The 26123-nt window shown below is 33.7% G+C and overlaps 1 protein-coding gene and 1 pseudogene across 1 annotated transcript; both read left to right on the top strand.

Annotated features, from left to right (window-relative positions):
- The first annotated feature begins 85 nt into the window (after positions 1-85).
- On the top strand, positions 86-26123 carry LOC145006957 (protein MOR1-like). Its single transcript, XM_078965970.1, has 46 exons — positions 86-245; positions 385-490; positions 694-817; positions 1026-1105; positions 1182-1359; positions 1433-1497; positions 1612-1685; positions 1797-1882; positions 1979-2092; positions 5551-5670; positions 5793-5895; positions 5991-6127; positions 6814-6879; positions 6967-7107; positions 7221-7292; positions 7402-7506; positions 7596-7701; positions 7813-7925; positions 8041-8128; positions 8218-8318; positions 9075-9288; positions 9354-9433; positions 10847-10999; positions 11099-11174; positions 11255-11379; positions 11488-11598; positions 11670-11819; positions 12453-12527; positions 12603-12684; positions 20693-20802; positions 20883-20951; positions 21031-21105; positions 21179-21274; positions 21363-21464; positions 21677-21778; positions 21869-22051; positions 22604-22669; positions 22741-22863; positions 22939-23016; positions 23368-23526; positions 23921-24061; positions 24468-24565; positions 24819-24975; positions 25052-25145; positions 25782-25851; positions 25934-26123. The coding sequence occupies exons 1-45, from the start codon at positions 86-88 to the stop codon at positions 25784-25786; spliced, it is 4863 nt and encodes a 1620-aa protein (XP_078822096.1). The 3' UTR covers positions 25787-25851; positions 25934-26123.
- Positions 2938-4677, top strand: LOC145004874 (uncharacterized; annotated as a pseudogene).

Raw genomic sequence — 26123 nt, 5'->3', positions numbered from 1 at the left:
AATTTACAGACTTTCATTTGATCGTCTTTTGTATATAGATACACGCATTTATATACATATTTATACGTATATATAATTTGTAACAATGTCGGAAGAGGAGAAGTTGCTGAAAGATGCCAAGAAATTGCCATGGGAGGCTCGATTGTTACACAAGAACTGGAAGGTGCGTAACGATGCCAACATTGACCTTGCCGCCCTCTGCGACTCTATCACTGATCCTAAAGATAATCGCATCCGTGAATTGGGTTAGTCAGTTTCGCTTCTCATTATGTTTTTTTTTTCCCTTGATCATCGTAGATCCAAAGTTCGCTCTTTTTTAACCTCGATCACGTAATGCATATCAAATATTGCCTTTTTTGTTGATTCTTTATGGGGTTTGATCAGGTCGTTACTTTAAGAAAACCATTGCTGATTCGAATGCTCCTGTACAAGATAAGGCGCTTGATGCCCTAATTGCTTACTTAAAAGCCGCGGATGCTGATGCTGGAAGGTTTAACCCATTTTGTTTCCTCTTTGATTTTGATAAGTTGTATTACCTACGTTAACAACACTCCATGCACGAGAAGCTGGATGTTTCTATACAACCAGTCTTCTGAAGTGTAAAATTTTCATGAGTGTTTTTAAGATTTCATTCAATATGTTTAACTTCTTCCATTTCAAAGACAGAAGAGTAGTTATAATTTGGTTTTGTAGGTATGCCAAGGAAGTTTGTGATGCAATTGTGTCAAAATGTCTTACTGGGAGGCCAAAAACAGTGGAGAAGGCACAAATGGTGTTTATGCTTTGGGTGGAATTGGAGGCTGTGGATGCATTCCTTGTAAGTTTGATGACAAATAGTTATTTTGAATTTGATGTTTATCTTATGAGGTAGGAATGTGGAATCTTGTTTTTTTCGGTTTATATGAGTTTGGCCCCTCTATTAAATCATCTCCAACACATAACACCATTTTTTGCACCAAAGTTGACAAAATAGTGTAATCTTAGGTAAATGTTGCTATTTTTGTTATTGGAATGTTTGTTGATAGGATGTTATGGAGAAAGCGATAAAAAACAAAGTTGCTAAAGCTGTTGTTCCTGCCATAGATGTGATGTTTCAAGCTTTAAGGTTTGCAACTGAGTTACTTTGTTAGTTTCTATTTGTTTATCATTTATAAAATTAAAATCTTGCTTCCAAATACTAGTGAATTTGGTTCAAAAGTTGTGCCACCAAAGAGAATATTGAAGATGCTTCCGGAACTCTTTGATCATCAAGATCAAAATGTTCGTGCTTCATCTAAAGGGTTAACACTTGAGCTTTGTCGTTGGATTGGTAGAGACAATGTTAAATCCATACTGTTTGAGAAAATGCGGGATACAATGGTATGTTGATGAATGATTTACACATGTTTAATTCGTTTAAAAAACTCATATTTGTTTTTCGAACTTTTTAAAGAAAAAAGAGTTGGAGGCTGAGCTTGTTAATGCTACGGGAGCTGCAATGCCTACACGGAAAATAAGGTTTGTGACTCGTTTCTTAAGTTGCCTACACAAATTTATTGTGTTATTTAGTAATTAATATATTTTTTTATATTGACAATAATAACTACGAATATATTCTCTACTTGTTGCCAGATCTGAGCAAGACAAGGAATTAGAACAGGAAGTTGTAGGCTCTGGCCCAGCTGGTGAAGAATCTGCTGCCGAGAGTATGTGATGAATCTAATGAAACAAAACCTTATATTTATTGAATTATTGGTTTGTTTTTAAAAAAAATTATTTCTTTTTATTTCTTTTTATGAGTTGAAATTGTGTACCAGTTCCTGAGGAAATTGATGAGTATGAACTTGTTGACCCTGTTGATATCTTAACACCATTGGAGAAGTCAAAGTTCTGGAAAGATGTGGTAAGTGCACCTTCTCCCTGCTTTATAAGAATTAGCATCCATGTCCATATTTTATTATTATTTTTAGATTAATTCTTTATTACTTTCTCTTTCCAGAAATCTAGCAAATGGTTGGAGCGGAAAAATGCTGTTGAGGGATTGAATAAGCTTGCGTCAGCAAAGAGGATTGCTCCTGGAGATTTTATAGAAGTATGTCGTGCACTTAAGAAGGTATTATGAACAACAATCTTTTGATCCAATTGAATAAATTATTTAGGCTGCTTAATTTGTGAATCTTTATTACTAAGTACAAATCATTACAACCTGATATTTTAAGATTGGAGTTCTACAATGACTATTCCTTTCATATTGGAACAAGGAACCATTAATCCACTAAAATTAACACAAGAGAATGCCCTCTTTCTAGCTCCAAGTGCCATGCACCTCACGTACTCATTTTGAGTTTAGTTTGACATAACCGAAAGAGCTCCTGCCAAAAGTTGCTTAAAAAAATAACATCACGGTCGGATACAATGGAGAGGGGAAAACCATGCAGACGGACTAATTCTTTGCAGAAAAGGGTAGCAATACTTTTGGCTGTAAAAGGATGAGATAAAGGAAGGAAGTGTGCATACTTGCTCAGCCGATCAATTACTATTAAAATTGTGTCAAACTTGTGCGAAGGAGGCAGTCCCACAATGAAATCCAATGAGATATCCTCCCATATACGCTCAGGAATCGGCAGAGGTTGTAGCAGCCCTTCTGGGGATAAGGTTTCGTATTTGTTTTGTTGGCAAATAAGACATCGCTGAACAAAAGTTCGAACATTTTTACTTAATTGAGGCCAATAGTATTGAGAAGAAACCCGTTTTAGTGTTTTTAGAAACCCACCATGACCAAACGCCCTTTATATAGGAGTTGTTGACCCGCGAGTGAATAACCAGGAACTGAAGAGGAATCTTCCACGAGCGCTGCTAAAAGATTAATTACTGGTTTACGGGTCGTGGGTTAATCCCTTTTGAATGTCAGCTATATCCAAGCAATAAGGTATCACCAAATGGTCAGATTGAGTCAAAATGGCTCCCACTCCGTCCGATGAAGCATCACATTCAACAGTAAACGGTGAAGAGAAATCGGGGAGCTGAAGTACTGGAGCCGAAACCAAGGCTTGCTTGAGTGCATTAAAGGCAGTAAAAGCTTCATCGGTCCATATAAATCCGTCTTTCTTGGTGAGATTTGTTAAAGGGCGAGCGATAAGGCCATAATTACGAACAAAACGACATAATGAAAAAGTGTGTGTTTGTTTGCCATGTAGGAATGAAATGGAGCATTCCTCATGGAATTGTTGGAATTTATGGGGTGAAATAGGGATTTATTGACAATCAAATCATTTGCATAGTTGAGGATCATGTAATCAGTTCTCTTCAAATTCTAGTTGCTCCATGTGTGCCTGTGAATCTGCAAATAATTTCGTAAGATAACCTTACAAAAAAAAACACATAAACTGTTAGGCACAAGAAATTAAGCAAGCACAAGATCTCTATGCAAGTTGCTCGAAATCTTAGGTATGTCAAAATGTGGAGTAGAATGTGTATTTTTACTCACATTACTCGCTTCTGCTCCAAAGGTTTCCACCCCTAGATCCCAACTTTCTTCGTGCTCGGATCAAAATCGCCTTATACAAGTGTGCACTCTGCTCCACCTAACTTGTACTAGATCATAGAATGGACCCTCTAGCACTTGTGTTAATTCTAGAAACACCAAAATGATATGGCGACACCACAATCACCGATGGGAATTTGATTCCTTCTCTTGGGAAGATTTTCATTCCATTGGTAATGGGTGTTTTTTATTCCTTGATGGAATAAAATGATATATTATAATTACAAATCATTTTATTTAAATAATTTAAAATAACAATAACAATTTATTTAAACTTACAATTTACCTGTCTATTAAATCATTTTCATTAGTTTTTAAAACTGATCTCGCATTAACAAGTTATTCTAAATTACATGATAGTCCTTATGGTTTCATGTTCTTTCATTTTTCGTCCATATCACAATGGATCGTCACGAGGATGAGTTTCATGGTGTGTAATCCTTCATCTACATCATTTTCAATTAGGAATCCCAAAATCAATTCGACATTCCAATTCCTATAATCTATGATTGGTTAAACCAGCATTAGGAAGGGAACCTCGACGATTTAGTAAACAAACCAAAACTTCTGATCATTAGGTTGATGTTGGCAGGCCAAAAAAGCAAACACTTGTGCTCTTCATTCACAAAAAGACGAGTTTTTAAAACGATTAAAGATGCAAACGAAGCAACAACTCTATCATTAGAAAATATGTTCCCGAAACCAAAAGAACAGTCCCAAACAAGTTGTTCCCCGATAGTTTTCAAGATGAAACACCACTTGATATGACTTGCACACAAGGAATCTCGAATCCCAAGATTTACTAATCGCCAAAATTGACCTCAACTCCTTTTCGGAAAATGAAAAAAATCCAAAATCTCAAATTCCGTAGATATAAACTTTCCATCTAGAACTGTCGTAGCCACCGCCACACCGCTTGTGAAAAAAATATTACAACTAGTAACAGGGAAAAATTAGGGTCAAACTCAAACATTGTAGCTGAAGCTGAGAGTTCTATAAACGCTGCACAGAGTGAGATCCAATTGTGTGTATCCCCAGTTGAGTTAATGCAAGGGCAAAACAAGAGTTATAGCAATGAAGTCGAGTTGACGATGTACACTGCAAATATTGCTAAAAGCGATAACTATCCGATTCCAAGAGAAGGAAGGTTTTAGGTTGGTCGGAACCGCAACTATGTGAATTATAGCCGGTGGGGTCCGGTACAAAGGAGAAAAGGCACACACCACGAAACTCATCCTCGAGACAAGCCATGGTGATCTGGACGAAACACGAAAAAAACTGAAACCATAAGGACCATTCATCTAATTTAGAATAACTGGTTAAGTGGTGATCTGTTAAAAACTAACGAACGTGACTTAATAGAAGGTAAGTTATAAGTTTAATGACATATTGCATAAAAAAAAAACTTTAGTGACTAAATCGAGCCATAGACATAAGTTTATTGTACTATAATGACATTTTTCCTTTTAAGATTTCATGGTAATTAATGTTATTTTATCTTTTGTTTAGGTAAACAATTTTTTAAAATGAGAAATAAACTTTTTTTTTATTTTTATTTTTTACTATTTTAACACATGTTATGTATTTAAAATGAAATGAAATCTATTTATATGCGTACTTTTACCGATATAATGGTATGTAATGCCGTTCCATTAAGTTGTTCATCCTATTTTTTATGATTCTACTCCATCATACCAAACAACCCCTTTTTCAAGAGATTTTTTGGGTATTAAAGCTAATCGAACAAACCGATCATTAGAATCAAGTCCGGTAAAAATTAAATGTATGTGATGGAAAGAAATAGGGCTACTTCTTATAATGGTAGAAGAACTTAAAAATGCAACAATAGTTAATAAAAGGACGTTTGTTGGATTGACACTGCATATATACTAAATCTTCAAGTTTAGACTTTAGATGGAGAATATATAAATAAGCAGCAAAAACAATTTATGAAGCTTCTTCTTTGTAAGAGATGACATTTCTGGTATATTACTTTACAAATAAGGAAATTTCTATTCTCTATGCAGCTTGTTATGGATGTAAATCTTGCTGTATCAGTAGAAGCAGTCCAGGCAATTGGGAATCTTGCATCGGGCTTAAGAACACATTTTTCTGCAAGTTCACGCTTCCTGTTGCCTGTTTTACTCGTAAGTCTACATTCTTTCATGTTTTTTATAATGGTGCTATCCCTTTTTATTACATTCAAGTTGTTTCCTTTTGCTATCACTTACTTTGACTTCAATTTTAGTTAACAAGTTGTGACTTATAGGAAAAACTAAAAGAGAAAAAGCCTACCATGGCCGAGGCACTCTCTCATACTCTCAAAGCAATGCACAAGGCTAAATGTTTGACTCTTGCTGATATTGTTGAAGGTAGGCTTTATTTATTTATTTTTAATTTGATTTTTTCTTTTCTTTTTTTCATTTTGAAATTCTATTAGTGTCCTAATAAATGGTTTTTACAACAGACGTTAAAACAGCTGTCAAAAATAAAGTTCCACATGTGCGTTCACTAACATTGAATTGGGTAGCAAATTGTGTTGAAACGAGCAACAAGGCTACTATTCTTAAAGTGCACAAGGACTATGTTCCAATTTGCATGGAGGTTAGTCAAATAGGTGCACTTTTGATATAGGTTTTCCACCATTTTATTTGCCTTTAGTTTTTACAGTTAATGTCATCACATAGTAACCAAAAAGGTAAAAGGCAACTTGTTAAGAGATTTTAGCACTCAAGTTTCATTTTTGATCTATTTGTGTCCAAAAGGTAAAAGGCAACTTGTTTATCAGTTTGAACGTATTTGACTAATCCCCAACTTTCAGTTTTGCTCCACCTAGCAACCTCAACTCTTTTATGAACTTTAACCAGTAAATCAATAAAACTAGAAATTGTTACGAGATACCTTTTTGTGTAATTGTACATAATTCTATAAATCAATAAAAGGAACTTCAGTTTATTTACGTTCAATAAATCTTTATAGAGTTTCTTTCTTTGTGAGTTTTGAAGATTTTATTTACACCACCTAAAAAAATTTTAAAACTTGAAATAGGAATACAACAATACGCTAATGAAACGTTGTTGATATGATATAGTATGTTGACAACTACGTAAAATTACAAAAGATTATTAATTGACTAATATAAACGAAAACTAAAATACGTTATTATTGTATATAAAAAATGTTGTAACATAAGTTATGCTGTTATTACATAGTGGGGTGACATCCTTTTATGTCTTTCAACCACTTTATTTGCTTTTAGTTATTAAGACAGAACTTATTTGGGTTTATAGTGTCTGAACGATGGAACACCTGAAGTGAGGGATGCTGCATTTTCAGTTTTGGCATCAATAGGAAAGGTATACTTATACATCATACTGACAATAATTATTTGCATTGTGGGGGTAAAACTGTAAATAAATCACTTGTTTGTTTCCTCTTTTTAGATTGTTGGCATGAGGCCTTTGGAGAAGTCATTGGAAAAACTTGATGATATCAGACGAAAGAAGCTCTCAGAAATGATTGGTATTTCTGGATCTGGTGCTTCAACTGTGGGACCCTCAGGTGGAACTGTATCATCTGCCCAGGTGTGTTTTATTTTTTCATCACTTCAATCTTTATTTATTGTTAATATTGTTTAAGAATATGTTCAAGTAACACTTGTTTAAGAGTAATGTGATATATGTATATATACTTGCAGGCTTCTGATGGAACTGTTGTTAAAAAGTCAGCTGCAAGCATGCTTAGTGGGAAAAATCCTGCTCCTGCTGCTGTGAGTTTCACATATAATCCATCATTCTTATTATTATTTTTTATTTTTTTTTATTCTTTGTAAATCTTTAATTACTTCCGAATTTATAATTTTCTCTACCACTTTCAAGCCTACTGGTAAGAAGGTGGCTTCGGGAAAAACAGGTGCTAGCAAGAAAGCAGATGGACCAAGTCAAAGTCAAACCAAAACATCTGGTCAACCTGAAGATGTTGAGGTGAGTTAGTTACTTACACAAACACACACACACACATACACACATGATCTTTGACTTAGCAAATACCATGTTGGGCTTGTTGATTGCAGCCAAGTGAAATGAGTCTTGAAGAGATTGAAACAAGATTAGAATCTCTGATTCAAGCACAAACTATTGCTGATTTGAAAAGCAATGCATGGCAAAAACGATCTGAAGGTTTTTCGTTTTTCTGATTTTCATATTTAAAAATGAAAAAAAAAAAAAATATATATATATATATATATATATATATATAACGTTCTGATTTATGATGTTCTTTTTATGTAGCACTTAATTCATTCAAACAAGAAGTTGAAGCAATCCAGCAACTTGACAAGTCAGTTGAGATTTTAATCCGTCTACTCTGTGTTGTTCCTGGTTGGAGTGATAAACACATAAAGGTACTTGAAGCTTTGATAAAAAAAAAAACAAAAATTCTGATTTATGATTAATCTTGCTCTTTATAATTTATTATGGAGTTTATGATATGTTGTTTTGGATTATTGGAAATTGCAGGTCCAGCAACTGGTGATTGAAGTTGTCAACCATATAGCTTCTACCACATCAAAGTTCTCAAAAAAGTGTGTTGTACTTTGCATAGGAGGTAAAAAGATCACTTATGTGAACTTTTATTGATAACAGTTATTTGCAAATATATACAAATCATGCTACAGCTTTGGCACATGTCTACAGGTCTTTATGAAAGATTGGCTGATATTAAGACACGTACTCAAGCTATGAAATGTCTAACTACTTTCTCCGAGGCGGTGGGCCCAGGTTTTATTTTTGAAAGGGTAAGTGTATCGAATTTTGCTACTTTATGTGTAGGGGTTGTTATTTTTTTTGGACTTAAAGAGCTTAAGGGTTTAAGCACTTAATCTGGAAAGCTATATGTGGCTGTTTCTTTTTGACTTAATGTGGACAAAATGACTTAATGTATTAAGACACTAACCTTTATCTATTTGCTGTTATTCTTGTTTCCACCTCACAACTGTTATTAATTTTACCAACTCGATGAGAAAATGTTAAAACATCATAATTGTTACTAACTTACTAATATAATACAATTTAATTAATGTTTAATAAGAATAATACAATTGATATAATTGAAAAACATAAACTATTTATCCAATGATAAATCAATTTATGTTTCGTTTAAAATAAAACAAATTAAAACAGTTATTAACTATTATGTTTGGCTTAAAAAAATATATAATATTATGATTTTCTTTATCATGTTCATTTGAAGTTACTAATCATATTATGATTTGTATCATTATTTATAGAAACTAAACTTTGATGTATAACAATTTTTAGACACATAGTTATTTGTTTTTTACCATCAATTATACATAGAAGGGTAAAATAGTCTTACTAGATTCAGACCGTTCATTGGGTCCAAAAAAGGAACAATCTTTACGTATACAACACTATAAATACATACATCATTACCCATTCTACCACTTAACCCATATATGACTTAATAAATAAAAAAAGAACCAGCCCTTTAGTTTAATTTACAATGAAGTTATATTCCATATTCTTTGTAGATGTTCAAGATAATGAAAGAGCAGAAGAACCCTAAGATTAGTGAGGGCCTGTTGTTGTGGATGGTTTCTGCTGTTGAAGACTTTGGTGTCGCACATCTTAAATTGAAGGATGTAATTGATTTTTGCAAAAATATCGGCTTACAATCAAGTGCATCTGCTACTAGAAATGCTACCATTAAACTTATTGGTGCATTACACAAATTTGTTGGTCCTGGTATATATGTGTTCTTACTTAGTTTTCTGTTATATTTTTTATTACTGATTCATACTTGTCTGCAGATATTAAAGCGTTCTTTTCAGATGTCAAGCCTTCACTCCTTACTGCAGTTGAGGCAGAGTGTCAAAAAAATCCTTTTGAGGTTTGTCCGTGTTTTTTTTTTTTTATTGTTTTTGGCTATTTGGTTCTTAGGCTATGTTTGGCACGCCACAACTAGTTTATAAGCTAGCTTATTTTTCGATTTTCTTTAGGTTGTAATGTTTGGCAAACAAAAATGTAACTTATATCCTAGCTTTTTAAAAAGCTACTCAAAATGACGATTCAACGAGCTTATTGAGCTTTTTCATAATTCTCCCAAATATATCATTTATTAATTATAAAAAAAAACTCTATCTTATGTATGCTCTTTTATGTCATTTCATATATTTTAGCTGGCTTATCAACTAGTTTTAATAAATGTTCTTTTATCAGCTAGCAGCCAACTTTTCGTCTATCAGCTAGTCTGCCAAACATAGCTTTAATGACTTAAATAGGTAACAAACAATCTGAGATTTTCTCATTCGGCCATCTAAGTTGTAATTGTGTTCAATTATAGATCACTAAAGATAAAAAGAAAATCAATGTTTGCAAACTAACTGTTGTGTGTTAGTGTATCCCACATTGGGGTCCTATAGTTGTCTATATACTTTGGGAGTCTCCACTCTCTTTTATGCCAACATAACATTTTTTTTTAATGAAATATTTACAACAAAATATTTGAGAAGTGTACATTTAGTCATCAGATTTTTAGTTGGTTCTAATAAAGCCCTAAACATCAAGTTTTGTTACAATGTTGGCAATCCAACCTCATGTAACCGGTATGCATGCCAGCTTGGCTTGTACGTGGCAAATTAGTTTTTAACTATATTTTCTATTTCATCTTAGTTTGTTTGGAAAGTTATCCAAGAAAATAAATCAAACCCCAGTACATAAACATATTGTGTCCATTCAACAAAAAATAAACACCTTGATTTTTTTATCTTTAGGTTTGATTTTTCTTTTATAATTTCTTCCAAACAAACCAAGATGAAATTGTTGAATACATCGTCTCCATTCAGGTAAAAATCATTTCCATAAATAAGTCCAACTTAAATTGTGTTAAGTTACTATAAAATAAAAGATAGATAAAATATAAAATAGAAATAGAAACTAGTTTGCCACATAGGAGCCACAATGGATGCCACATTGGCATGGATACCGGTTACAAACTTCTATATAAGGTCTGGTTGCCAACATTGTAACAAAGTTTGATGTTTAAGTCTCTATTAGACCCAATTAAAACTTTAATGAATTCATGAACAAATTTCAAATAGTATGCTGCCATTCTATGTCATTAAAAGTTATGCCACGTAGGCATAAAACCTGTTATACCTGCTACAACATGTTATGTCAACATTGAATTTTTATTTAATGTCTTAGTGATCTTTTTTTAATACAATTTGAACTTAGGTAACTCAATAAAAAAAACTCAGATAGTTTGTGGTTATCTTTAACATTCAAGCACTTTTTCTTGCAGGGTGCAGCCACAAAACCAAAGAAGACTGTCAAGGCATCAGATGCTGCATCATCATCAGTGTCTGGTGGTGGTTTGGATGGCTTGCCACGTGAGGACATTAGTTCAAAGATACCACCAGCCTTTCTTAAAGAATTCGAGAGTTCTAATTGGAAAGTGAGAATTTCAATTTTATTGTTTTACTAATTAGTGAAGCATATGAAAAATCCATACTTGAATCATATTCTAAGATTATTGGTTATTAATCGAGTGAAGGTTCGTTTGCAATCTATTGAAGCAGTAAATAAAATCGTGGAAGAAGCCAACAAACGTATTCAGCCTAATGGAACTGGTAATTAATATAGTAATAATTTGCATTTATGGACCTTGTTCCATGTTTTTTCACTGTGTTAAATTGTCTTTGTTTTTCAGTGGAATTGTTTGGGGCTCTTAGAAGTCGGTTATATGACAGCAACAAAAATATAACAATGGCTACTTTGACCTGTATAAGTGGTCTTGCATCTGCTATGGGACCTGCAGTTGACAAGTCAAGCAAGGTCCATTCAATATGCCTTTCAATATTCCATCTATATATATAATTATATATGCTCCATAGTTTACAAATTGCAACTGTAAAAGCAACCGATTTTTAATATGTGTTTCAGGGAATTCTATCAGATGTTTTGAAATGTCTCGGTGACAACAAAAAGCAGATGAGAGAATGTACATTGGCAACTTTGGATTCTTGGGTTGCTGTTACTCACCTCGATAAAATGGTCAGTGTCTTTCATGTTTTATTTTTTCCTTATTTTATGTTATTACCTTTTGACTCTTGGTTTCTTTTTAGGTACCATATATTGCAACTTGTTTGACTGATGCTAAACTTGGTGTGGAAGGAAGGAAGGATCTTTTTGATTGGTTATGTAGACAACTTACAGGATTAGTAGAGTTTCCTGATGCCATTAGTTTGCTGAGACCAGTTGCTATTGCTATGACGGTATTTAATTATTTTTTTAAAGAAAGGGTTAATATCATAAATGGGTTACAAGCTATTTATTTTTTCTTACAAACCACTATTGTTTTGAGTGTAAGTTATATTTTTGGTCGCTATTATGTATTACTCATGTTTAATATATGGTCCCAAAAAAATTTCTCTTGTGAGCTTATTGAGGTTTTTGTAATGATTTTGGTCACTGCTCAAAGTAAAATGTCTATATTTTTTGGGACTAAAGTTGCAAAAACTAGCTATACCCGAGGACCAAAAGTAGTTAATTTAAATGGAACAAGGACCAAAAGCATTACAAGAACCTCAGATAACGACGAAAACTGCAAGAGAATTTTTTGGGACCAAAATGGCAAAAATCAGCTGTACCCAGGGGCTAAAAATGTAATTTAATATTGTTTTTGAAAAGTATTATCAGAAGGTAAGCAACTGATTTTTTTTAGATAATACCATTAAAATAAGGGTATTTTGTGAGTATAGTTACCTTTTCAAACCATGGTATTTTTTAACACATCAAATAGTTAGTGACCCATTTATGACATTTAAACCTTATAGAAATATTATATTCATTTGTTAATATGAAAATTTCACTTGAGACATCGTTAAGTAATTTATGTTTGTCATCAGGATAAGTCAGTGGATGTTCGTAAAGCAGCAGAAACATTCTTTGGAGAACTAGTGAGAGTCTGTGGAGCGGATATGGTATGTAATCTGCATGTTTTGATTTTTTTTGTTAATTATGTTATTTTACAATAACCAATTTTTTATCCACTTTAGGTCATGAAAAATGTACAAGATATTCAAGGACCTGCGTTGACAATTGTTCTTGAACGGTTGAAGTCATATGGTCCAATTCCAGGTATGACTTTGTATATGGTTTAAATGCAATAAATAGCAACATGCTTCCATTGATTTGTTAGTTATGGCATCCTACTTCCATTTTTCTTATTAACGCTAAGGGTCTTTGCTTGAATGGATCTGTTCGATCCCAAACCAACCAAATTACAATCAGGTTGGATCAGTTTTCACAATTTGGTTCATTTTTTACGAAACATATAGTTCAAAAGTCGAAACATTCCAAAAAATATATAACTAGTTGAAGATTAACAAGCTTTATTTGTCACAAAGTATTCAATCAATACAAAAAATTCCATCATAACTACTATCTAAAATGAAACAGATTGTAAAAGTATCCATCATATATTTAATGTTGACTCTAATATAATTAAAAACCAACTCTAACATATTAATAAATGATTAAAGATATATATTAAATATAAAAAGTTCAAACAAATGAATAAGAAATTGTTATTCAGTTTTTCTCGAATATCCATTTCTCATTTTAGTAACCACAACCAATCCAAAATAATAATTTGGTTTTGATTCAAACCAGTCCAAAAATTTGAATATGCATACCATACAATCAAATCCAATTTGCCTAATTGGACAATTTGGTTTAATAAAATAGTGAAGAACCCTAGCTACAACATTGAAAAACTTACCCAATGTATCAGTGACATCTAAATACAAAACAATTTTTACTGATATAAATAAGGTAAAGTTTTCAAATTATAATGTCCTAATAAGAAACAATTTAATTAGATTTGGTAATTGTGATTGTATATTAATTCATGTAACAAATTAAAAGAGGGATATATAATACATTAAGTTACACTCTACCCTGTATACTAATATTATCTTGTCTAATATCCCCCCATAAGCTAAGGCCGGGTAAGGACATTGAGCTTGGACCGTAACCCCTCAAATCTTAATGAAGATAATGGTTTAATAAATATATCTACAATATGATCATCGGTAGATATAAACTGGACTGAGAGACGCTTCGCTGCAACCTTCTCTCTAACAAAATGGAAGTCAATCTCAACATGCTTGGTGCGAGCATGAAATACAGGATTAGCAGAAAGGTAGGAGGCATCAAGATTGTCACACCGGTGTTGTTGTGACTGGAATGCACAGTTCTCGTAACAGAGTTTCAAGCCAAGTAATCTCAGCAGTAGTATCGACAAGAGCATTGTATTCAACCTCGGTAGATGAACGAGAGACAATCTTTTGTTTCCTTGTGACCAAGAAACAAGATTCTCACCAAGATATATAACATATCCCTCTGTGGATCGACAGTCATCCGGGCATCCAACCCAGTTAGCATTAGAATAGGCAGTAACCAAAAGGGATTTCCCATCACTGTAAGTGTTAGTGGTGGTGTCAGGTGATGGTGTGAGGCGGAGGCCAAAAGTGCTGGTACCTTCGAGTTATCGAAGAATCCGTTTAACAACAGACCAGTGATTAACAGTTGGAGAATGCATGAACTGACAAACTTTCTTGACTGCATAAGTAATGTATGGCCTAGATAAAGTGACATATTGTAGAGCACCAACTGTTGGATGATACTGAACCGGGTTCTCAAAGAGAGGATTTTCATCAAGAGTAAGAGAAGTGTCGGTGGGAAGAGCAGTGGTGGTTGGCTTTGTGTTAGTAAGACCTGCATGTTGTAAAATATCTAACACGTAATGTTGTTGAGATAAGAAAATGTCAGTCCCATAGTAAGTAATTGAAACACCAAGAAAGTAGGATAGAGGCCACATGTCTTGTAGGGCAAAGGTTTGACTGAGACTCTGAACAATCTGGTATATAGCCCTCAGATTATTACCAGTAATAATATCATCAACATAAACTAACATATAAACTTGTGTACTCTTTGCTGAAAGTATGAAAAGTGAAGGATCTGTATGAGAACCTCGAAAGTCGAGAGCGTATAGCGCACAAGAGAGACGATTGAACCAAGCTCGTGGAGCTTGTTTCAGCCAATATAAGGACTTATGAAGCAAGCAGACATGGTTAGGGTTATGGGCATCAATAAAGCCTGGAGGTTGGTGCAAGTAAACCATCTCATGGAAATCACCATGAAGAAAGGCGTTTTTAACATCCAGTTGTCTGAGAGGCCATTTTTTAGATACCGCAAGAGAGAGAACAACCCGGATAGTGGTGAATTATACAATCGGGCTAAAGGTATCATGATAATCAAATACCGACTTGTTGATGTTGATGAAAGCCTTTGGCAACAAGGCGTGCTTTGTAGCGTGTAACGAAACCAGTCTGATCGCCGTTTAATTTTATACATCCACTTGCAGTCAACAAAGTTGGAGTTAGTTGGAAGAGGAACGAGAGCATAATCACATAAATCTCTGGGGTAGGTACTAAAAAACCAAGAAACTTATGAAAGGTTGCAAAAGAAAGTGAAAGTAGCTGAAAAGTTTGGAGTCTCTAAATCCCTAAGAAGTTCTGTTTTAACAAAAAAAAACCAAGTTTGAGCTCTAAAAAACCAATAGAGCAATCTTTTGCAATAATGGAGAGAAGTGCAGTTGATTTGAAAATTGTGAGGGCTTTATGTGCTAATGGGATTCCATTTAATGTTTTGCGGAATCCTTAATTCGGTGACATGGTAAACGCATTAAGAAAGGCTCCCGAAAGTTATAAAGCGCCATCAAGTGAGAAAGCAAGAATTGTTTTACTAAACGAATGTGTTAGAGATGTTGAGAAAGACTTGATACCGTTTAAAGAAACATGGTATTCACACGTTATTTCTATTGTATCTAATGGGTGGTCAAACATAAAACATAAACCATTACTCAATGTTCTTGCTGTAAACAGCAGTGGTTCTATGTTTATGTATGCTACTGACTTTTCTGGAGTGGAGAAAACAGGTAAAGCAATTGCTCAATTTCTAAGCCAAGCGATTGATTCTGTCGGCCCAAGTAATGTTCTTAGTGTTGTGACGGACAATGCTGCCAATTGTAAAGCTGCTGGAAAGGAAGTGGAAAAGATGTACAAGCATATTTTTTGGTCGCCATGTTGTGTTCATATCTTAAACCTTATTTTAAAAGATTTTGCAAGCGAGTTTATTTGGTTACAAGACACATATAAAAAAGGGAAAACGATTGTCAAATATTTTCTAAATCAAGGACAAGCTTTGTCTATTTTTAGGGAGACTTCAAAGTTGGAGCTTTTAAGGGTTGCAAAAACCCAATTTGCTTCTCATTATGTTTTGTTGAAGAGGTTATTCATTTGTAGAGAGGCACTATCTACAATAATTGCTCGTAATTTGTGGAGAGATTGGGTGAAACACGACGATGGACACACTAGAACAATTGCACAGCTTGCTGTTAATCATATAAGAGATGATGACTTTTGGGTCGAAGTTGAAAATATTTTACGCATCACGAAGCCAATTTATCGGTTGGTCAAATATTGTGATGGTGAAGGCCCAAAAATGGGCGAAATTTATGAAAAGATGGATAATATGTTGGGGGAAATACAAGATGTGATGAAGGAAAATATGTATGCATCATATTTCCCTCAAGTACAACAGAATGTGTTGAATAGGTGGGAGAAAATGAGCATCCCGTTACACTGTTTAGCACCGGGTGGAACTCGTAGAAAAGCACCAAACCTTGATAAAGAAGTTATACAAGGTGTAATGGAAGCATTTAATCGCATTTCTGAAAATAGAGACGAAGAACGATTATTGCGAGAACTTTGCCACATTTAACATGAAGAAGGGTCTTTATTCTCTACCGATAACTCAAATGGATGTGGTTACTATGGAAGCAATTGACTGGTGGTCTACTTATGGCACGAAAACACCAGAGTTAGCTGATGTGGCAAAAAAGGTGTTGTCACAACCTATAAGTAGCTCTTCAGCTGAAAGAAATTGGAGCACTTATTCCTATATTCACAATGTGAAGAGAAACCAACTAAGCTGTAAAAGGGCCGACAAACTTGTTTTTGTACATTCAAGGTTTACAGAAGAATATAAAGAAAGGCTACACAAAAAGTGGGATATGGATCCCGAATCTACAAACTTGGAAGGATCAAGGCTAGAAGACATAGAATGAGAAGATCTCGAGGAAGACGAAGATAATAATAGGGTTTAGGGTTTAGGTTACATGTTTGAGTTTTAAATTTTAAATTTATGTTTTATGTTTTGACTTTTGATGTTTGTTGGATTTGATGTAATCTAATTTGAATTTTTGATGTTTATTTGACTGCAAGTTTTAAGTTCATCTAATATGATTTGAATTTTGGTACATGGTACTACAATATTTGGTACATCGTACCGGAGTGTCCCGAAGCATACCAAAATGAGCCTACCCCCTCGTACTGAACTTCAGGGACCTAGTGAATTGCGTACCATGTACCCGTACCAAAGCATACCACGAATTATGTGACTATGAACGAGAGTCCAAGTTCCATTCCAGATAAGGGCCACATGTTCATCCATTGCTCATTCCCAATGGGGATGTTTAACGGCAACAGAAAATGTGGTCGACTCTTGTTCGGGAGTAGTTGTAGTTGTGTTTTTTTTGTTTGGGTTTGGGCGTAACTTGGTAGGACGTGGCCGAGCAGCAGATGGGGCCTTGGTATGGACTGGTAGTTCCTCGGTGGGGGCGATGGTGGTCTCGGTTGTGAGTGATGTGGCTGTGGCCTCGCCTGTGGTTGAAGGTGCACTAGTTTGAGTAGCAAAGTGCCTACGGGTACGTTAATAGGTGCGGAAGGATGGGGGTGGTACCGGAGGATCGGTAGAGGGCAGTGTGGGGGCTGCAGGTGTATCTTCAAAGACGACATGGAGCGAGTCGATAGCAGGCGTTTGGGTTGGCATACGTTTAGGCACTAGAAAGGGAAATGAGGTTTCATGAAAACGAACATGTCGGGAGATATATAACTTGTTAGTAGTAGGATCAAGGCACCGGTACTCGTGATGAAAGTAGCCATACCCGAGAAAAATACAAGCAGTGGACCTAATGGGTTGTAAAGCCGTAAATAAAGGAAACACTTGCACCCAAACAACTTAAGAAAGAAAAAATCCAATTTGCGTTTAAAGATGCTCGCAAAAGGTAAAATATGAGAGGTGGTACGAGAGGGCATTAGATTAATAAGGTAGACCACTGTGTCAAATGCATAGTGTCGATAAGTGTTCGGAACCCCCGCTTGAGCAAGTAAGGTCAGACCAGTTTCCAGCACATGACGATGACGCCTCTCAACTAAGCCATTTTGCTCACTTGTATGAGGGCAATAAAGGTGGTGAATAATTCCAAGGGAGGTAAAAAAATTAGGTGAGCTTGCGAAACTCACCACCCCAGTCAGTTTGGATAACTTTAAGTTTTGTAGAGAATTGACGTTTAATGACACTCACAAATTGTTTAAACACATCAAATACATCAGAGATGCATTTAAGAGGAAAAATCCACATAAAGCGAAAGAAATCGTCAACACATAGTAGGAAATAGTTGTCACTATCACAAGAGGTGACAGGGGCAGACCCCAAACATCACAAACAACGATCAAAAAGATGTTTACTATTAAAACTTGAAGTAGATAAATGTAGTTTTGAGAATTTTCCAATATGACACGAATTACAAAATGAGTCTGAAAATTTGCTAAAAACCGGAAGACGATATTTAGAACACAAAATTCAAAAGCTGCGAATAAGGGTGCCCAACCTGTTATGCCAAATGTTGGAAGAGGCACTAAAAGAAGTGTATGCAACTCTGGGAAGACGCTGGAAGGATTGAAGACTGATGGAGTAGAGCTAATTGTTACTTGGACTCGTAAGGAGGGCAGTTTTGGTAAGATTGTCCTTCACAGCAAAAAAAAGAGGAGTGAAACTCAAAAAAAAAACACATTATTTTCTAAACAAAACTTTTGTACAGAAAGAAGATTCTTTTGGATTTCCGGAACATGAAGAACATTGGATAAGGAAAAAGTTTTTGAGGGTGAATAAAAATGAGTAGAACTAATATGAATAATAGGCGAAAACCCGTACCATTTTCTAACGTGAAGAGAGTCCTCGCCAAAGTAAGGTGTATGGCTGTTAAAAGATGACAAATCATGAGAAACATGGTTGTTTGAGCCCGTATCTGGCACCAGGTGGTAGTTTGACAACGGTTTTCTTCAAGATTAGCCATAGGTTGTTGACGGGTACGCATGGTGTTAGGGTCTTGGTTTGGATATTGTGACGGAATGTGTCCTATACTCCAATACCGCATCGGTTACACGTGCCAAAAACGGTGTTTTGTGTAGAAGCCCAAGAAAACTGAGTCCGATTTTCATTGATGGTTGGGTGAAGTTACGCTTGCCTCTTCTGTGATTGTAGGACCCACAGCCTCTGGAACGGTTGGTGTAAAACGCCCAAGGGCCGGGGGGTTGGTTTAGTTTGCAAGCCGAGTTGGAAGAGGAACTATTGAAGAGCATGTAACTTATCACGAGAGGAAGGCAGCGAGGTAGGGTTGGAATGGGCAGTGGAGTCCGTTGAGGTATTGGAATGATGGAGGAGTTTGGCGAGCAAGAATGGAGGCTTTGAGTCCATTATATTTCTCACGTAGACCCCAAATTATAAGCTCAAGTAGGTCTTTTTGTTTAACCGGTTCACCAATATTGGCAAGTGCAACACACCAATATTGGCAAGTGCAACAAAATACTCTTGAGCACACAAGAGATAAGTGGAGGATGTTTCATCGAGCTTCATCTTGAGTTTGAGGAGTTGTTTTTTAGTGTAAGCTCACGAGAAGATGATTGAGGGGCATATGCTCGTTGTAACGAGAGCCAAAGATCTTTGGATGTTGTAGCTTGTGCATGGGGATATGAAGCTTTAGAGATGGTAGATAAAAGAAGCATATGTACGTAAGCATCATTAGATAACCAGGCAACATGAGATGGATTAGGTTGAGGCTCTGCTGAAGTGGCCTTATCTCCCGCCGGTGTAGTTGGAATAGTGCCATCAGCATATCCAAAGAGATTGTTGGTAATAAGAAACAGTGGAATCATCGTCTTCCAAAAACCATAGTTAGTAAGAGATAGGGTCAAAGGGAACTTATGAGAAATGTGAGAAGTCTTCTAGGTTGTGGAGAAGGCTATGATCGCCGCCATTTGATTCATCAGTTGTGTCGATCGATTCTGGAGGTTGAGTTGTGGGGATCAAAAGCTACGGTTGTAACCCTAGGGTAGGCGATGTTGAAGTCAGCTCTGATACAAAATCAGATTTGGTAATTGTGATTGTATATTAATTCATGTAACAAAATACTATATATATATATATATATATATATATATATATATATATATATATATATATATATATATATATATATATATATATATATATCGTCTCTAATAAATGAATGTTTTTTTTTTGATATTCTTATTCAATTTGTCAAATGTCATTTTATGAGTTTTTCTAGTTTATTAACTTATACATAATTTTTCAATATAATAATTACAATAAATATAGTAATAAAAAGATATCAATGACATTAATGAACTTACATTTTAATTTTAAAATTTTCAAAATTAAAGTTCATTAGTTTTATTTATTTATTTATTTAACTTATTTTTTTTTAAATTTACAAGATAAAAAACATTTCTTATATAATAACTCATTATTTTTCTTATAAATTTAAAGTTCTCAAATATTTAAACTTTTGTATTTAATTTTTTTTAAATTAACTCATGTAATACATGGGTCTCACAACTAGTGTGTGTGTGTGTATATATATATATATATATATATATATATATATATATAATACATTAAGTTACACTCTAACCCCTATTCTAATATTATCTTGTCTAATAAGTTTTGAAAGTATAATGTTATAGTTGGCCAGATCTTACAAAATACAATGCTTTAATAAGAAAAAATGTTGAAATTATAATACTATAATAATTAATAAAGAAAATGAAAGTACGAATACACAAAATACATGAAAATTATGTTGCATTTAGTACACTTTTTGTTGTTACTTTCCTTTTTTGAGGCTGATAACCTTATGTATATAATTATGTTCATACAGAAATACACGATGCTACAAAAACAACAAGCTCAAGTTGGCAAGCAGTGAAAAAAAAGGTTGGAAAGTCTAATGGCCATGGATCAAAACATGGAAGCAAAGTTGCATCTTCGGTATGATACATCTTTTATAATTTGCTCATTTTAATTTATAAAATAGATATCAGATTTATTGTTTCTACTATGTATTCAAGAAAGTGGATTCAACAAAGGAGTCTAAGCCAGAGCCTCAAGCTTTGCTAATTGTCAAGGACTCTAATAAGGTACTATCCTCTAAGTCCCATAAATATTATATGTTATTTGGAAAATAAATAAGAATCATAAAGTTTTATCTACTTGCAGGATAAACGGGAGAGAAGTGTGGCTCTTAGGTTTAAATTTGAAGAGTTACAATCAGAGCAGATTCAAGATCTTGAGGTTGATATATATAATGACATTGTTTTGGTTGTATTTGAAAACTCAAAAAAATTAATTAAATGTCTTCAACCAGAATGATCTGATGAAGTACTTGAGGGAGGATTTGCACACACAGCTTTTGAGCACGGACTTCAAAAAACAAGTTGATGGGATTGAGATGCTTCAAAAGGTACGTTTTCTATTTAAATAATATTTGAGAAGTTCAATTTTATGTTTAATTTCACTCACATTTGTATATATTTATATTCTGTACGCAGGAACTTTCTTCAATAACCAAGGAGATAATTGAAGTTTTAGATATACTATTAAAGTGGTTTGTTTTGCGAATCTGTGAATCCAACACGTCTTGTCTACTTAAGGTGAACTTTCTATCATTCCCTCGTTTTATGTAGAAAACTTTTAAGAATAATGACACTGGATCCTTTAATTAGTTAATAATGAAAATGTTAAGCCCTCCAACAAATTCAAAAGTTTACTCACACACCCCTTTGATTATTTTGATGAATAAACCTTTCCATAACAAGAATTCGTATGAAAACTTATATATTTTTTGAAACATGGTTATAATAAGGTACTGGAATTCCTCCCAGAGCTATTTGAGACATTGAGGAATGAGAACTACACCATGAATGAATCTGAAGCCTCCATTCTTCTTCCTTGTTTGATTGAAAAGGTTATTCTAAATCTATATGTGCTGAAAACTTATATTATGGTGGATGTTTGATGATATTAATATCAACTCTATTCTTAATTTGTTGTGCAGAGTGGTCATGAAAATGAGAATGTGCTAGAAAAAATGCGGGAACTAATGAAGCAGATGATATATTGTTATTCTGCTTCTAAAACATTCCCATATATCATGGAAGGTTTGCGTTCTAGAAATAACAGAACAAGAACTGTGTGTGGTGACCTTGTTGGATTTTTGCTCGATAATCATTACGTTGAGGTAATGGAATCACAAAGTAATGGAATGGATCTTTACATTCCATTATCATGTTTGGTTGACTTGAAGGAATGAAATAGATCATTCAAAGATAATGTTTTTTATGTACAATTTACAAAACTAAATGAAATAAAATTGATAAATAAAGAAAAGTAATATATACTCTTTGCATTTCAAACTAATAAATATATATTACAATAAACATTTGTTTACAAGAAAAAGTTAAATACCATGAAATCCTAGAATAAATTTATAATGTAAAAATAACAAAAAAAAATATATATTGAAGTTATAGTTTTTAATGAAATCATTACTTTTATTGAAGATATAAAAATACAACTAATATATATCTATGCTATATCATTCTATTTCATCAAGGAATGAAAATAAAAACAATCCTCCCCATGAGTGGAATGTAAGCCGGAATCACATTCCATTCCGATGTAGCAACCAAACGTGATTTTTTTTCATTCAGCCGTAATGCTTCATTCCATTCCTTTTTTAATTACGGCATACCAAAACCACCTTAATGAGCCTTTGATCATTATCCTGCAGATAACTGAACAACTAAAATCCCTCAATACAGCTCTAGATATCATTACATATTGCTCTCCTGATGAGGTGTGAATTCAACCTCTTTACCTTTTCTATAACTTTTGTAAATTTTTTACACTTTAAATTGTTGATTGCAGGCTGTGGAAGGTATGAAAGTTTTATGCCAAGAATTGGAAACTGCAACCAATGACCCCGAAGGCAGTTTAATGGATGATTTAGCCAAAGATGCTGACAGAATTGTTTGTTGTTTAGCATATAAGGTAAATTTGATCTCATTTTTTTGATGAAAATGTGTGTTTTTCACATAAGATTATTTTTGTTTTTCTATTTGCCAGGTGGCAATTACTTTTGACTTCAGCTTGATGGGTGAATCTTCTAGGCCGTGTAAATATGTTCTTAATACACTCATGCAGGTGAAATGGTGTCATTTTCTTTACATTTCTTCTCTAACTTTTTTACATTAAATTTAGAATAAATTACAGTTTTGGCCCTTGAGTATAGCTGATTTTTGCAATTTTGGTTGTAAAAAGATTTCTTTTGCAGTTTCAGTCCTCATTTGAGGTTCTTGTAATGTTTGTGGTCCTTGTTCTAAGTAAAATAACTATTCTTGGTCCCTGAGCATAACTGATCGTGGACCAAAAACGTCAATAAAAACTCAGATAAGGATCAAAATTGCAAAAATCAGCTATAACCCAATGAACAAAAATATGATTTACTTTAAGTTTATGGGATTGTGTTTTTGTTTTTTTATATATATTTTGCAGATATTTCAAAATAAAAGACTTGCTCATGTGGTCAGCGAGAGAACACTTGAGAATCTGATTACGAAGCTTTTGCTTTGGCTTTTAGATGAAAGGGTTCCAAGGATGGATAATGGTAGTCAACTTCTGAAAGCATTAAATGTTTTAGTGCTCAAGATATTGGTGAATTTTCATATGTGCCCCTACTGAACTCATGTACATATTTGCAAGTGTAAACTACATTTTTGATCCTTGAGTATAGTTGTTTTTTTAGTTTTCGTCCCAAAAGGATTTCTCTCTCAATTTCGGTCGTTATTTGAGGTTTTTGTAACATTTTTATCCCAGTTTCAAGTAAAATGATTAGTTTTTTGGACGAAAATTGTAAAAATTCAGGGACCAAAGATAGTCATTTTACTTGGATCAGATAGTGACCAGAAAACATTACAAGAACCTCAAAAAGGGACTAAATTGCAAGAGAACTTTTTGGGACCAAAATTTTAAACATCGGCTCTACATAGGGACCAAAAATGTAATTTACTCTACTTTCAACTGTGTATTGACTTTTTTGTAAATGCAGGATACTGCAGAGCGGACTTTGTCGTTCGTGATACTCATTAGTCTCCTAAAACCACAAGGGGATCCCTCAAATGAGTCTTTTGCTACAAGAAGTATCAACTTCTCTGAGTTAGTGGTCAAATGCTTGATCAAACTTACAAAGGTAAAATGTTCTTTTCCTTTAGAGCTAATTAAATTTTTGGTCTTTGAGTATGGCTACTTTTTTTTTTTTTTTTTTTTTTATTTTTTTTTTTTTTTGTGAGTTTTGGTCCTTATTTGAGGTTCTTGTAATGTTTTTGCTCCATGTTCAAAATGAAATGACTACTTTTGGTCCCTGAGTTTTACCTGGTTTTGTAGATTTGATCCAAAAGTATAGTCATTTTGCTTGTAACAGGGACCAAAAATATTACAAAATGTCAAATAAGGAACAAAATTTGCATGGGAAAACTTTTTGGGACTAAATTTGATAAAATCAGCTATACTCAGGGACCATAAATATAATTTACTCTTTTCCTTACTAGAAACATTGTAAATTATACACTTACCATCTTTTGTTCGCATTGATGAAGGCTCTTGAAAATACCATAGATGAGGTCAACATTGACCGCATTCTCCAAAGCATTCATGTATACTTGGAAGAACTCGGGGTGGAGGAAATCAGAAGGAGGTTTGTATTATCCTAAGGAAATATACAGAAAATAGCAACGTACTTTACTCTTTTTCTTTATCTATATAGACAATCTACTTTATTTCTTACATGTATTATATATATATATATATATATATATATATATATATATATATATATATATATATATATATATATAATTATTACCTATATTTTGTTACCCATGATAGAAATTTAGTTAAATTAATAAAATATATTCCTAATTTTTCCTATTCTAACTATTTATTTATAGAGCGGGAACCGAGGAGAGGCCTTTCCGCATGGTGAAAACTCTTTTATATGAGCTTGTAAAGCTTCGTGGGCCCGCAATAAAAGATAATCTTTCCATGGTCCCAATAGATATGGAACCCCAACCTATAATACTTGCCTACATTGATCTTAATCTTCAGGTACTGTTTTTTAAAATAAGTAGCATCATTTCAAATCATCGTATTAATTCTACTATTTATTATTAAAAATTGTTAGATCAGAATGTTGATGCCAGCTGGTCAAACTCCTTCGATGCCCAATAATCCAATGCCTACGGGTACCACACATTCTGCAGAATGCCCAATTGAAGGTCAGTCGCTTCCTTCTTTTGTCTTGTTTTTATGGTTGAAGGTATTAAATCGCAACATACATAGATTTTTTTTTTTTTTTTATTACAACATTCTACTTTGAAAAGAATACCCAATTATTATATCTACTTTGAAAAGAATTTTTTGGTCCCAAAAAATTCTCTTGCAGTTTTTGTCCTTGTTAGAGGTTTGTGTAATGTTTTTTTGGTCCATGTTTGGCTGTTCCATGTACAATAAGTATGTTATGGGACCATAATAGAAAATTTAGCTATAATCAAGGATCAAATATAGTCATTTTATGTGGAATATGGACCAAAAAAACATTACAAGAACCTGAAATAAGGACCAAGGTTGCAATAGAAATCTTTTTAGGACCAAAATTGCAAAAATCATGGACCAAGAGTCATTTTACTAGGAATAGTTACAAAAAATGTTCAAGAACGTCAACTAAGGACCAAAATTGCAAGAGAACTTTTTGGGACTAAAATTGCAAAATTTTGTAGACTAGAGGACAAATAAGGTAATTTAGTAAATAAGAAATGAAAGTAAGATGCTATAATAAAGAATTACAAAACATTTTTTTAAGTTTTAGTTTAGTGTTCATCCCCATGACAAGTTGAGGTTTATATATTTTTCAGGTTGATATATTTTCTTAACTTGAAAATGAAATTAAGTGAAGCTTTGTGGGCATACATTTATAATCTCGAGGTAAATATCAGCTTCCCATATAACAATATGTAGGTTTCCTTTTTATCTTTTTTTTATCATTTTTTTTTTTTAAATTATGCAGGACAAAATAGAAACCTTTTGCTACTTATTGGACTGAGATCAAGATTATAAAACAAAAAAAAAGGTTCCTTTTTTATGTTCATTATGAGGGGTGCTCTGGACTTCATGTGATGGCAAATTTGACTTGAAAGTTAAATTATGTTTTATTTTCAATGGGCGAAATTAGTGACGGTTGAAAACATAGCCAAAAA

This window comes from Lactuca saligna, chromosome 7, assembly GCF_052625555.1.
Source record: "Lactuca saligna cultivar CGN05327 chromosome 7, ASM5262555v1, whole genome shotgun sequence".
Lineage (NCBI taxonomy): Eukaryota > Viridiplantae > Streptophyta > Magnoliopsida > Asterales > Asteraceae > Lactuca > Lactuca saligna.
This window is presented reverse-complemented; position numbering and strand designations above follow the sequence as displayed.